The sequence below is a fragment of the Tachypleus tridentatus genome, chromosome 3, assembly GCF_004210375.1.
Source record: "Tachypleus tridentatus isolate NWPU-2018 chromosome 3, ASM421037v1, whole genome shotgun sequence".
NCBI classification, from domain to species: domain Eukaryota; kingdom Metazoa; phylum Arthropoda; class Merostomata; order Xiphosura; family Limulidae; genus Tachypleus; species Tachypleus tridentatus.
In genome coordinates this window covers 2,936,446-2,950,487 of record NC_134827.1, presented here as the reverse complement: position 1 = coordinate 2,950,487, position 14,042 = coordinate 2,936,446, and the positions used below count along the sequence as shown (strand labels likewise).

The following is a 14,042-nucleotide window of genomic DNA, read 5'->3' as shown; positions in this document are numbered from 1 at the left end:
GTGGAAGCAGTTTGTATACCTGTTACTTGTGTTGCTTTTCACACAGAAATTCTTCTTTGTTTTGCTTGTGAAATTCTTGAATTCTCGTATATTACAAGATACTGCACTTTATTTACCACGGTTAAGGATACGACTTGTTTCAGGTTTCTTTATGGAAAATCCCTAAATCCCAAATTGATCCATATTTCTGTTTTCCAATGCCATTAATTTTAAGGAATATTTCCATCTTGAAAATTCCATATCAGTCTGAACACATTTTTTGTATAATGGTATCAGTATTTTGCATTAGAAAAGGCCTTTTTAAGAAATGATTAATTAAAACTACTGATTGCTAAGTAATGTAAAAATGTTGTTCTGATACAGGTTTTGTACTGGCTATAGTTGTCATGTGACTTTAGTATAGTGCACTCAATCCTTTACTTTTGTAAGTTATTGTTACCTGCGATGTGAAAGAATTTATTTTTGCACGTTGTCTCCCTTAATCTTAAGTTCCCCGGTGGGACAGCTGTAATACTTCGGATTTGCAATGCTAAAATCAGAGGTTCGATTTCCTTCAGTGGACAGAGCAGATAGTTTGATGTGGCTTTGCTGTAAGAGAATGCACACACACTTAATCTTGCACAATAGCTCTTTACACACGGACATTTTTATCCCATACAACATTAATTATCAACGGAATCCTACTTACTAACTTTCAAACATTTTTTATAAATAAATATTTTTCGTCTCTGTTGGGCAATCTTCGTTATCAGCCGTTATTTATAAGAAAAATCTACTCAACTTGATATACCCATGTTTTAGAAAATTTACCTGTAGATGTTAATGCATAGTCTTAATAACTTTATAAACTACTTTTCGTTTGATAAGAGTTCACAAATTAAGTTTGAACTGGAGTGGTTTTGCTCTTTCTTTTACGAGGAAGCTATTTTTTTCCAGCACTCAAATCTTTTGAGTTGTTTGTTCTCCGAGCTTTTTTGATACTCAGTTTCTGGTAGTGATTGCGGTGTTAACGCATTTCGAAATGTACCCTATTAGCAATACCCTATCGTGCTGTAAAGTGGATTTTTGAATATTAATTTATTTACGGTCATTTCTTTAGCACTGGTAAAAAGTGGCCTTAATTCATTGTTTGAAATTGAAGTATTTGGGCGATGGTTCATTTTTCTATAATGCTGTGTTTTTTATTTATTTGAAATTTTTTAGGCCCTTGTTAGTTATGATTAGTCAAGACGCACGGGCCATATCTGCGGATACTAGCACCGTATCTTAAAACTTGTGGGAAGTTAGTTGTAACTGTAAATGAGAAAAAGATCCTATCGTTTTTCATAATTTTAGAACAGCATGTAAATGTAAACGTGTTATTGCACCTTATAGCTTCGTGACAGCAAGTAGATTAACAAATAACAGCATCGGTAGCCCGTATCATTAGCTACGTAATGTAGTATTACACGAATGTGATGTACTTATTGATATTTTTGTCCTGAAAAGAATTATATATTTATTTGAACTTCCGACTTACGACAAGATTTTGTTTACAGTAGAATTGCGAAGTTATGTGGATCATTCGTCAGAGCTGTGAAAACTGAAAATAGCTTCAAATATTGTATTTAAATACACTCCAAATTCGTTGCAGTAACTACGTCAAATAACTACATTACTGCTTGGAGGGACTCCTGGCTTTACCATATGCGGTAGCCGATGAGCCATGTCAAAGAAGCAACCTAACCTTCAGATGAAATAATGTCAACGGCTTACGAATTCAGTGGCGTCCTTTTGCTCCACAGCCAAACGTGATCCCTAGTTCTGAATCATCAGTGGGGAAATCTAAACAACTGGCTGATGATGTTTAGATGGCCTGTCATCCTTGACGAGGTCTATACATATTTTACGTGCAGTTTAAGTGACTTATGATGTTTATATTGTAAGAAGTTCTGATTAAGCCCTTAACAAAAAGCTTCAATGTTATAATTTATTGTAAAACCATAGCAAACCTTAATTTATTTAATTGTTTTAGGTCAGTTCTAACTGTGATACAAAACTTTGAAGTTTACTTGACTAGATGTGGGGGGGAGTTAGTGTGTTTAATACATGCTTCTTGAAAGAAGGTAAACAGTTATAGACTTAATTTGCTTTAAGCAATAATTTGAGTCAATGAGTACAAACTGCACAACAAGAGACTTGTGACAAGGAGAAATGGATAATGTTTTTTACTAAGCATAAATGTTTTAGCAATGAAGCTGTAAATAATTACCAAGCTATGAAAATGTATAATGTGAGTATGAAATAAATACTGGTGTTGTAATTTTCATTATTTTTTAATAATTCTAAAATGTTTTTAAATGATGTATATTTTCAATTTAAAAAATACAATGAAATTATTCTTTGAAACCTTCAAAATGAATGACTTGTAATTTAATATGTGTGGAAAAGTATATATTTATATTCACAATGTGTATCAAAATAAAAACTACATATAGTATCAGAATCTCAAAAGTTGAAAGTCTACAAGTGAAGTGTAGCTATCTATATGGGCACTTTTGACAGTTTCTTGTTTTCATAGTGATGTTGAAGAAACTTATAAAGGGGGGGAATCATAATTCAAGTATACAATTTCTTGAGTACTCTTAAATATTTTCATTTATGGTATTGAACCTTCTACTTATGGTATTAGATGGAAGTGGTGACATCTAATTATATATTTGTAATGAATTTCTCAACACTACCAAGTTCTGTAGTACCAGGAACTAGATCTTTTTCAATACTGTTCCAAGGAAAATGATTTTAAGGTTGTTCATAGTCATATTAAAACTAATCAGTTGAATCTTCTACTTGCAGGCTGAGGCTAGACTAGCAGCGCGAAGGCAGGCTCGTGCTGAAGCTCGAGAAATCCGAATGCGAGAATTGGAGAAACAACAAAAAGAGGTAATGGAAAGAACACTAAAACAAATCAGTTTGAATGAATAAAGGATGCACTGTTTCACTGTAATAAATTATTATGACAACACTAGCTTAGGACTAGAATAAAAAAGTAAAAGTACACCAGTTTTAAAAAAGTGACTCTTAATGACTTTGTAAATGGATGGCTTGTCCAATAAATTACATTTACTAGTACTGATATTTTTAAGGGTAACAGTAAAGTGAATTATCATGTGAAATAAAAAATAACTTTGTTCTGACATGAAATTGTGTATGTGTATAATGTGTGTGTGCGCATGTCAATGTCAACCTTCAGATTTTGTAAAAGCAAAACTTCTCTAATTATTTGTTCTATGCTGCCAAAAGTTTAATGTTTGAGTTCTTCACATTTTAGGCTGATCAACAGAGTGAGAGACATTATGAACTACTCAGTGACCCAGTGCGAGGGAGGTCTAGTCGAGAGGTTAGCACAAAAAATGAACAGTTCAGACTGATAATATTTCTGTATATTGTATGTAAATATAAGTAAATATGAACAAATTAAACTTATAATATGTCTCATATGATTAGAGATTCTCAGGGTTTATTGTTGTGTTAAGGTTATTAACTTTTATTTAAATTACACAAAGAAGCAAGAATCTTGTACTGACTTTGTGTTTTTAATGATAGAAATATACCTAAAGAAAGGTTTGTTCAAAACTCAAATTGTACTTGTATATGTACTTTTAACTAAGAAGATATTCATTTAGTTTAGTAAGTTTAGAAAGCACTTTAAAGTGTAATTTTATTTCATACTACTTCAAAAATAAACACAATACTTAGAACTAACTTTTAAGACTTATCTGTACTTTATGTGGCAGAAAGAGTATACAAAGATGAGTAAAAACTGTGAAATTAAAATTGCCACATGGAAGCTTACATGTGCATTACCAATTTTTCATTTACTATCAACTTTACATTTATCCTTTAAAAGTATATTTCAGGTTAACGTGTCTGTGAATATAGACCTAACCCTTGATTAGTTATAGATAATGAATATGCTTGGTTAGAAAGATGTATAATGTAAATGAAACTAAAATCAACTCCATTCACCTACAAAAGATAAAAATAGAGTAATTTGATGCACTTAAATGCATTATTATAACACATTATAGAACATACAAGATGCTATTTTTACTTGTATATGAATGAATGTGTTAATTTTTGTATGTGATTTTAAACTATTGTATTAGTACAAATACATTAATTAGAATGTACAGGGAGTGTATATGTGTATAGCAAAATTAATCCAGTCTCCAAAATGAGTCATTATGTCAGTGTTGATTATATATTTATAATTAAGTACATAGCAATATTTATTATAGATAAGTTTATGGACAATGTTTATGAAAGACTGAAAGAGCTGGTGATTAAATGCAACAGTGTGAAGAGCTTAGTTCATGTAAGGCTCCTATTGGAGTCTTCTGTTTACTTGTCTACGTGTACAGTGGTTTATTCTGGTTGAAATAAACCTATACTTGACACGAAATATTTTATGTATATAAAATTGAAGCCTGAATTTTTATTATTCTTTGGATTTCAAAATAGTTGTTTTATATTACTTACTATTTAAATACAGCATGATGTGTCTTAAAACCTAGATCTGTTTCACAGGCACTACATTTTTTAAGTTTGGTTTAACTGATTTTTCAATACTCAAAAATATTAAAAGGCAACTGTTTAATGATGGCTAATGATACAAGAAATATCTGATGTGCTATGTCTTATATATAAGCACATTTTCTAGATATGTGAAATCACTCAAGAAATTGATTTATAAACAAGATGTTATTGTACTACCTACTACTCAGTAATAAGTAAGCTGCATTTCTGAACTGTAATTTTGTGAAAATATATCCTACAAAGTTTGAAAGTTTTTATTTTAAAGAATCTTATTCAGTTAATAAAATGTAACAAACATGTACATTTATAACAGAATAAAAGGAATTCTCATAAACTACCTAATTCTTTAGTAGTTTGAAATTTTATATAAAAGGTAGGTTATTTCTATGGAGTGATGAGATTTAAAATATGTTTTGATTATCCAAAGTGGTAGCCTAACAATATAAACAGACTTCCAAGTTGAAAGAAACTCCTCTACTATTTTGACTTTTCTGTGAATGTATAAAATAAAAAATTTATATTAACTATTAACTCTTCATATTGCAATATGAAACCAGTTGGAGGTGGACTGAATTGTTTAAAGTGTAGTTACATTATATCATGTATACTCAGTGATGTGTAATTTACAGAAGATTAAAATGGGTTATTATTTTAAAACAACATGTCTCATGGCTACATTTTAAGAAAAATCCAAATCAGACTACCTACTTTATTATCTAATAATATTGTTAAACTTGCATCATCTCGTAAGTTATATTTTCTACCAAATAGGGAAGGTCGTTGATGTCTGGAACACCTTCTTATACAAGTTCAAGACGGAACAGTGAAGACTCCACAGAAGCTGTTGACAATTCTAGAGAATTAAAGGTAAGTTTATAAGTTTGTTTGTTTTTTTTAAACTTACAGCTAAACATGAGACATAAGTGGAATTTATTGAGTAAGTATAATGTTTGAGACTAAACCAGTATAAAAAAAGAACATCGAAGTCATTAAGGTTTGAAATACTTTTTTTTACTTTAACTTTTATAACTTACCTGTTGGTAACATTTAAGAAGTTTAATTCAACTTTTGTTTCATTTGCAAGATTATTTTTTTAAATTCATAAAATTAGTGGTCTTAAAACAGTCCTGCTTACTTGAGTAGGAGTAATGGATAATTTAACTGAACATAATGTAGTACATTCCTTACTTAAACATATAGTATGATGTAAAGAGCTTTTGTTTCAAGTGTCAAATATGAATGCTATATATATGTATGCTATACAATGGCACTTGAGATTTATTTTTGTAATTACTTGTACTAAAATGTTTAGCATCTGATACCAGATACAAAATATGCGTGTGTTTACTTAACGCATATCTGTGTAACATATCTTTTTGTTAATTTTTCCATTAACTTAGTCCTAAAGGAATTGAATAGCTTTATAAATTATAGACTGACTGGAGAGTCTGAGAGAGAGTTTTTTTCTTCTCTGATATGAGAGTTGAGTATATGTAGAGCATTAAAATGTGACAAGTTTTTAATTCAAACCACATGTGCATTAGAAAACAGTCTTATAAAGTGTTTATATAAGAGTTGACAGTAGATGAAATTAAAAATTTTATTTTATGTCATTTAAGATATTGATTGAGTGGATATTTTTTTCAAATTTTAATGGCTACTTTGAGGGTTCCTATCAGATGTAGTTGTTGAATTAGTATTAAGTTATTAGATGGAATGGATATTCACTGTAGCTTAAATACAATCTTCTTCATATACGAAACCTGCTATAAGTAATTTTTGGGAGGTATTATTTACAGTAGTGTTTGATCTAGGTGTTACAAGTTTATTTTCAACAGTTAATAGGTAGGATTAATTTAACCATAAAATCTGGAAATAGTTATATCAAAATTAGTTTACATTTCAGTCATCATAATATTTAGCAAATGATAAAAAAGCACTGAAAAGGCTTTTCTAGAATAATTCAGTATTAAAGCTTTCAAACAATAAAACAATAAAGTATTCTATCTATAAAAGACGTATTTTTATTGTTAAACTGAAAGAATTTCGGGAAGTCGTGTTTACTCTAGTTTCAGGTTTGAGTGCAAGATTGAAAGATGTGATGTTTGCATACTTGTGAAAATGTTAAAACCATTCTTATAGTGCAATCACAGTGGAATGAACCTAAGCAGAGATATTCTTACTTTGGGAGGACTTTTCATCAACATCAAAACAACATGTTGAGACTTTTATTGCATTTAGCAAAGCAAGAGATCAGAGCATAAAATTATGCAAAGTTTTATTTGAAAAATTCATCTAGCAGATTTCCTCTTCTTCAAAGTTGATACCAAAGAGTAACAGTTTCTGTATGATAGATTCATGATTTTAGGATTAAAAGTATGTATTAAGAAGCTTAAGTTCACTCTTGCTGTAATGAAAATCATGTTATACCTTGTGTTTTAATTCAATATATGCAGATATATTTTTCACTTAGATTTATAATTGTATAGTTTTTCATTCAAGTGACAAAAGCTGTAAAGAAATAATTACTCTAAATTAGTGTTTTAATTATGTATGACTTCAACAAAATAGCTTAAATTATATGTACTTTTCTCAGAATAACATTTGGAAATTCTTTTAGTTGTATTTGTTGTCAAGTCCTTTATTTAGAACTTTTTACTTAAAAGTATGTTGGTTGATAGATGTAAACTAAAATAATGTAAAAAGTGATGTGTATAATGAAATTAGTTCTATGTAAAATATCTCAGAAGTGCTTATAATTGATTAGTATAAATTACTTATGTTTTCACTTTAATATGATTTGTATGTTTTAATTTTTAAAATGAAACTCTCAACAAAGATAAGAGGTTTCATGATTGAAAAAATAAAATTTATCTTTATGAAATGCATTGAAACAACCAGTAGCCGTTATTAGTGTTGTATCAAAAAACAACACAATTTAAGTTGATTCAGACTATAATATTATTTAACATTTAAAGTTTAACTTGTATATTTGGATATAGTGTGTGTATTGTTTACAAATAGGGATACTCAAATCTATAAATATATATCTCATAAAAGATCGTAATTTATAAAAAGTTAAACTGTTATTGAAAATTCATTCATATGTTTAGTTTTTATAAATTAGACATTAACCTGGTCTTTCATTTTGAAAAGAATCATATGATTGTACTAGTACTCTTTTTTTCTTTTTTTTTTAACTGACAAATTAGTAATTTTTACTTTGTTTAGCATCAGTTACAAGACCTAGAAGAAAAGTTCAAAATGGCTATGGTTAGTAATGCCCAATTAGACAATGAGAAATCTACCCTCACTTATAATGTAGACACTCTAAAAGATGAAATAGAAGAATTGGAAGAAAAGTTTATACAGATACAGAAAGAACACAAAGACAAGTCAAGGGTAGGATATTTGGATTAATTATTGAATTATTTGTCAAAATACCTAAGAGATTCACCATAGTGAATATCTGATACTGTGTTTCAATAAAACAACTTATCAAACATTATTATTAATGTTTCAAGATTTTTCATGTCTTTGGTCTATTTGGATACAGGTCTCTTCACTGTGCAACTAAATCCACATTTCTTTATCCCCATTACAATCATTATGTTAGTAACATAATGAAATACACATGGATATTTATATATAGTGGCTACAATATCAACACATCTCATTAAAATTACTGAAATAAAAAAGAAAGTAGAAGAAATCCATTTTTAGAATAAACAGCTCCTACAAGAACTTCCAGATTATAAGAGAAATTGTGTATTATATTTTGAAATAATAAATTTCTCTCACCTAAAAAAGGTCTTCATAAATCATATGAACTGTAGAGTATTTTCAAACACTTTTACAATAAAAATTAAACTGAATTGTAAACCTGCCTAAACCTGTTGGACAGACTGTCAGATATTCTTATGCCAATTGTGTACTTGTGTAATTGGCTTCATCTTATAAATCTACTCAATACTAGCATAAATGTTTTCGTAAATTTTCCAGTATGATCAGCTTCTTCATAATAATTTAATAATTTTCAGTATATTATGTAACATGTATTTTGAAGTGGCCTGTTAATCTGGATTTTACTCAAAAAATCCAAAAGTTTCTTGGTGATTGGATCATGGAAAGTCAGAAAATTTTCATCACTGATAGACATATGGACACCAGCTTCTTTATAATATAGATATCTATAATCATAATTATTTTTAGTAATGAGTCAAATGTCTGAAAGTGCTACAAAGAGTACTGAATTTGACCATGAATTATGAATTATCTAATTAGTTATTTACTTTAGCTGTTGGAAAATTAGGATTCTCATGTAAGTTTATGAGAAAATATGTATTCGTTATCAGTGACTTCACATATAACATTATATTGAGTGACATTTATGTTTTTGCCAGTTACAGCACTTAATGTAAGAAAATAAATTTAGTGAAATTGTTGGTTTTTCTGTGAACATACTTTAGGGCCTAAGCACTAATTAGTGAAATTAATTTCAGTATTAATTATATTGTTATTGAAATCTTTTTCATATGTGAGTCATGAAACTGGAAATTCTGTAACCAACAACAAAGTTATTAGACCCACAAGCAAGCAGTTCAGTGCAAAAATTGTAAAGAAGTTAATTCTAAGGTTAAGTTAAATGTGCAAGGGTTTTGCATCTATTTTGTTTGTATTTTATCCCCTGAAATGAAATAGTTTTGGGGTAAAGCAGCAACATTAGCTATCTGTATGCTTATTCTTTTTCAGATATTTAGTTTTGACAGGATGACTACAGTTCTAAATAATAGATTTAATTAAACTTCATGATGATCACTACCCTTGGGGATGGAGAAGAATCCTGATGGATTATTTGGTCAACATTAAAAAAAAAGAAATTTAGTTTTTGTGTAAAAAGAACATATGATAAAAACAAACAAACAGCATACATATCAACACATTGAAACAAGTAAAAGACAAGACAAGTAAAATGTTTCAGCAGATCATGTTTTCTGGTGGTATATATTTTCTTATATAATATTCAAGTTTTAGGTCATGTGGGAAGACACTGTAATACTTGTATCAGTCAGTGATTACCAAAAGAGGAATATTGACAAAATATTTTTATTTTAACATTAAAGTGTCTTTTAATAAAGGCCCAAAATAAAGGTCATGTTAGAAGTTAACTTAATAATATATAGACTGTACTGATGAATAACTGTATTTTATATATTGTTTTATTTTATACTCAAAGTTTTCAATAATGTCAAAATTGTCCACCAGTGACATAATATTTTAAATTTTGCTACTCAAAGTACATAATATATTGATGTAATGGTAGCAGTTGTTGCAAAGCTGAGGCAGTATTCTGCTTGTTCTAAGAATTCAAAAATTTGTAATTGTCAGTTTGTCCATAGACAAAAGCAGCTTAATTCTTTAACCATGGGGTAACCATTTAAACACTTTTTTGTGCAAGTCACTGTGTAGTGTTCAAAATTTAAATAAACATATTTGTTATCAATTTATATGAATCAGATTAACATTATAATGTGTGTAATGATTCAAAGTTTTATTTTGTCTGAGTAATAAGTCCTTTATTTGAAAAGAAACCTTTTAAAAATAACTTAACACTTGAAATGTAGTGTTATGGGATTAACTAGCTCTGAAAATTCTCTACTTTAGCACTCCGTTTCATCAGTAATACAATGGTAGTTCCATAGAGGTATGCGTAGACTCTAAGATGCTCATATAACCTTTTGACTCGTGCATTTATTAGAGGGTTATTACAAAGAGCTCATTTCACATTATAATCTAACAATAGTTATCTTGAAATTGGCATTCAATTATTGTCATAGAGTAAATGTAACTGATTGTAGTATTGTTTGCTGCTTGATTGACTATTGCACTACGTACATCGTATTTTCAATCTGTTCTTAAGGCCTAGAGGTGAATGAAAATTTTGATAAAGGGTTGTGCATGCCTCCCAAAGAAACTGTGATGTATCTTGAGGCACTGTTGACTTTTGTCCAGATGAAAAATTCACCTACATTGGTGAATTAAGTTTTGAGTTTAATACAGTCGCTTGCTCAAAAACTGGTTTAAAGGAGTACCTCTTGCAAAAGGGTTAAGATTGTTGCTGATATTGTAATTGGTAACTTGTGAAGTAAATATATTCAATATGGAAGAGGAAAATGTTGCTTTTATGTCTTGATATGTGTGCATTATAAATTTTGTAGTGCTGGAAAGGTCTCTTCAGTATTAATGATATTCAGGTGATACATACCCATTATACTTTCATGTAAATTGTCTGTTGCATATAAGCCATTATTAATCCTTAATCAACTGGCTTGACTTATTTGAATGTGAATTAATTAATTTGATTTATTGGTAAAACTCTTTTATCAGGCATATGATGAGCTAAATAGGGATTTTAAGGAAATTAAAGAAGAAATAGGATTTCTAAGAGAGAGTTTAAGTCAGAGAGATGAATTAATAGAGGTGAGTGTATTGGAACAGTTTACCATTTTCTTCAAGCATTAATACCATAAGTTAATTCAATATAACAAATGTAGATCTACTCTATATAGTTCTTAATTGCTGTTTTGTTTATAAATGTGTTGAAGATTCTTTATTGAAAAAAAAAAATTGGAAGAAGTATGATAAATAGAACTACTGGTCATTAATTTTGTTTATGACATACTATTTTTTTCAAATAAATTTACAGTTGTAGGTGTGTGTGAGGGGAGTAGGTTATTACTCTGTAACCAAATATATATAAATGGAGAGAAATTTTGCAAATTTTTAGAAGGGTTTGTAGATTACTTGGCATGATATGGGAAATCATTTTCAGTATTAAAGAGGAACTATATAGTAAACAATTTTGAATGCTTAGTTTGGATGATATTTCTTCAAGAACTTGATTGCTGTGCAGTGAACATTTAATGTAAACAATATTTTTCTTGCTTCCCAAAGATTTTGAAAGCTTACACCATAGTTACCCAGGTGTAGTTTCACTTCAGTGTGGTATTTCTAGCTTCAATCACATTTATATTGTTTATTTATAATTACTTAGAAAATATCCTTAATATTAAAATTGTAGTCTTTTGTTGTTGTTACAGTTATACTTTAGCATTCCAGATATCAGCTTAGAATGCTTGTGATTTTAAATCATAAAAAAGTTCCAAATCTTGTTGCTTCTGTTTGATTTGAGAGCCATAAAAGAAAGTATGTATTTAAAATTTATTTCAGTTATTTTGTTCTCTAGCCAAGTTCATAGTAATTTATTGCTTTTAGTAGAATGCAGACTTATAGGGTCTTTTCCATATTTATAATATTTTTTTTGATTCATCCAATGGGTTAGAAATTTGGAAAGTATTTTTGGAACACTTGTGAACTTCAGTTGAATTTCTGTAGAATTTGTTACAATGAAAGATCTTACATTTATGAAATTAATGTAGACAATTTATTTGAACAAATAGTAAGGAGCATGAAGATATCTGTCTGAAAGGACACATATAAAAGTTATAAAGATGATTAAGTATGCGTATTTACATTCTTTTGAGAGCCATTTGTTTCTTCAGTTGTAAACATTTAAGTTGTATTAATGCTGTAGAGAACGTTTTTAGTGAGATATCTAGAGCCACTAGGGTTAATGTGAGTTAAGTGTAAGTATATGTCCAGTATGACGTGTAGCAGTAAACAAAATTAATTGGAATAATCTCATTTGGGAACTTCAAAAACTTGCCAATGAGGTTCAAGAAGTTAAAAGGTTTACTTGTGTGGTAGAGAAAAATAAAATTTTATTTGTCAGCTGTATTGCTATAGTAATAGCATTGGACTTTGTTAAACCCAGTTTTAAATTTTGTACAAAAGATTATGTTAAACTCTGATAATTTAACAAAAATATGCAAGTACTGCTTGATGAATATGAAGGAAAAAGTTAAAGATGTAATTTAAATGTTAAACATATCCTGTAGTTTGTTCTGAAACCATTGATAACATATTTAACTGACTCGGGAAGCTAAAAAAAGTTACTTAGTTAAACGTATTTTTTTAAAATTTGTTTTTTATGAGCATTATCTGTTAATTCATGTATAAGTGTCACTTAGTGTCATGCTGGTAAGATTAAGGGCCAATGATAGTTACACAAGTTGTTGTTGTATTATAATTTATCTTAGACGAGTCTCTTGTTTATTATGTTATGCATGTTATGTATTATGATTTAATATCAAATAGCTGGAAATTTTAATTTTAAGTTAGAAGGTAATTAACTTTCAATATGTATCAATTTTGAAATTTGCCAACAAGACTGATACACACAGTTTTCTTTCTTAATACAAATACATTTTAATATACAACCAACAATACAATTCATTATAATGGTTATTAAAAATATTGGTTTATTTAAAAGAGTTTTACATACTGTACTGAGTCTTCTGTCTGATCTCGAACTGAACATTTTGTCAACAGTCTAGGTCCATGACAAGTAAGTTTATTAGAAGCTGATATCGTTACATATCAGTTAACCTAGCTAGCTAGCTGACTTTTCTTGACTGGCCTCACACCACTTACAAGCTGACTTTTTACCATCAAATATATGTCACATGCATTAAACTGAAACATACATAGTTATTAAAATAAATGTATAACAGTAAATATGTTACAAAACAAAGAAACATATAGAAATGTTACAGTGTAACTGTTTATTCAATTTTAAGCATGCTGTACATTACCTTATGTCTTGTCTTATAAAATGGAAGTGTTGCATGTGCATAGTTTTGTTTCTAATAACACACAAAATTGACATAGATATCTTATATGTGAATTTCTTATTTAGTAAGTTTCTCTTATGTTACTTTTTAGTCCCCCAGTTGGACTTACAATGCTAAATTATTGGGTTCATTTCTGTGCAGTGGACACAGCAGATAGGCCAGTGTGGTTTTACTTTAAAAACAAACTATTAAATTTTAATCTTAAGCTGTTAATGTTTCATTTGAAACCAGTGGTGATTTCGGACAAACATCCTCTAAACACTTAACTTTTATGTAAATAAAGTGCTTTTTGTTTATATAGAAATTAATTTTATTGTAAATATTTGACATTTACAGGAATATGTAATTAGACTTCCTTAATCACAAAATGTCAGCATTAAATTTTCAATCATTAACACAAATTTTTAAGAACATGAAACAAACATGTTTATTACAGAAGGCAATTTTACTGCAAATTTCTGATATTTACAGGAACATGGACTGGTTTTAGTTGGTGAAGAAGAAATTATAGTGAATGGGGGTGCTGATTGCAATAGTTTGAGAAGCACTCCAGACAGTTCATGTCCTAAAACTGTTGGCAGAGCTGCATTAGTTTCCCAAGAAGCTGCCCAGTTATTAGAACAAGCTGGAGAAGGCTCATTAGGCAAGCTTTTGAATTCAGTAATCTTTCATCTGTTCTGTTGCATTAATGCACTGATCAGTCTTATGTAT

At 29.1% G+C, this 14,042-nt stretch overlaps 1 protein-coding gene across 14 annotated transcripts in view; it reads left to right on the top strand.

The window, feature by feature from the left end:
* LOC143246216 (leucine-rich repeat flightless-interacting protein 2-like) overlaps nt 1-14,042 on the top strand; it is an 82,482-nt gene that overhangs the window by 55,183 nt on the left and 13,257 nt on the right. For 10 of the 14 annotated variants that reach the window (XM_076492493.1, XM_076492495.1, XM_076492491.1 and 7 more), the window contains 6 exons: nt 2,836-2,922; nt 3,311-3,379; nt 5,350-5,445; nt 7,810-7,980; nt 10,966-11,058; nt 13,803-13,974. In XM_076492493.1, coding sequence (XP_076348608.1) covers nt 2,836-2,922; nt 3,311-3,379; nt 5,350-5,445; nt 7,810-7,980; nt 10,966-11,058; nt 13,803-13,974 — 688 coding nt within the window. Of the gene's footprint in view, nt 1-1,525; nt 1,873-1,936; nt 2,273-2,835; nt 2,923-3,310; nt 3,380-5,349; nt 5,446-7,809; nt 7,981-10,965; nt 11,059-13,802; nt 13,975-14,042 lie in introns of those variants that run through there. The other 4 variants (XM_076492501.1, XM_076492496.1, XM_076492505.1 and 1 more) reach the window with 4 other exon arrangements.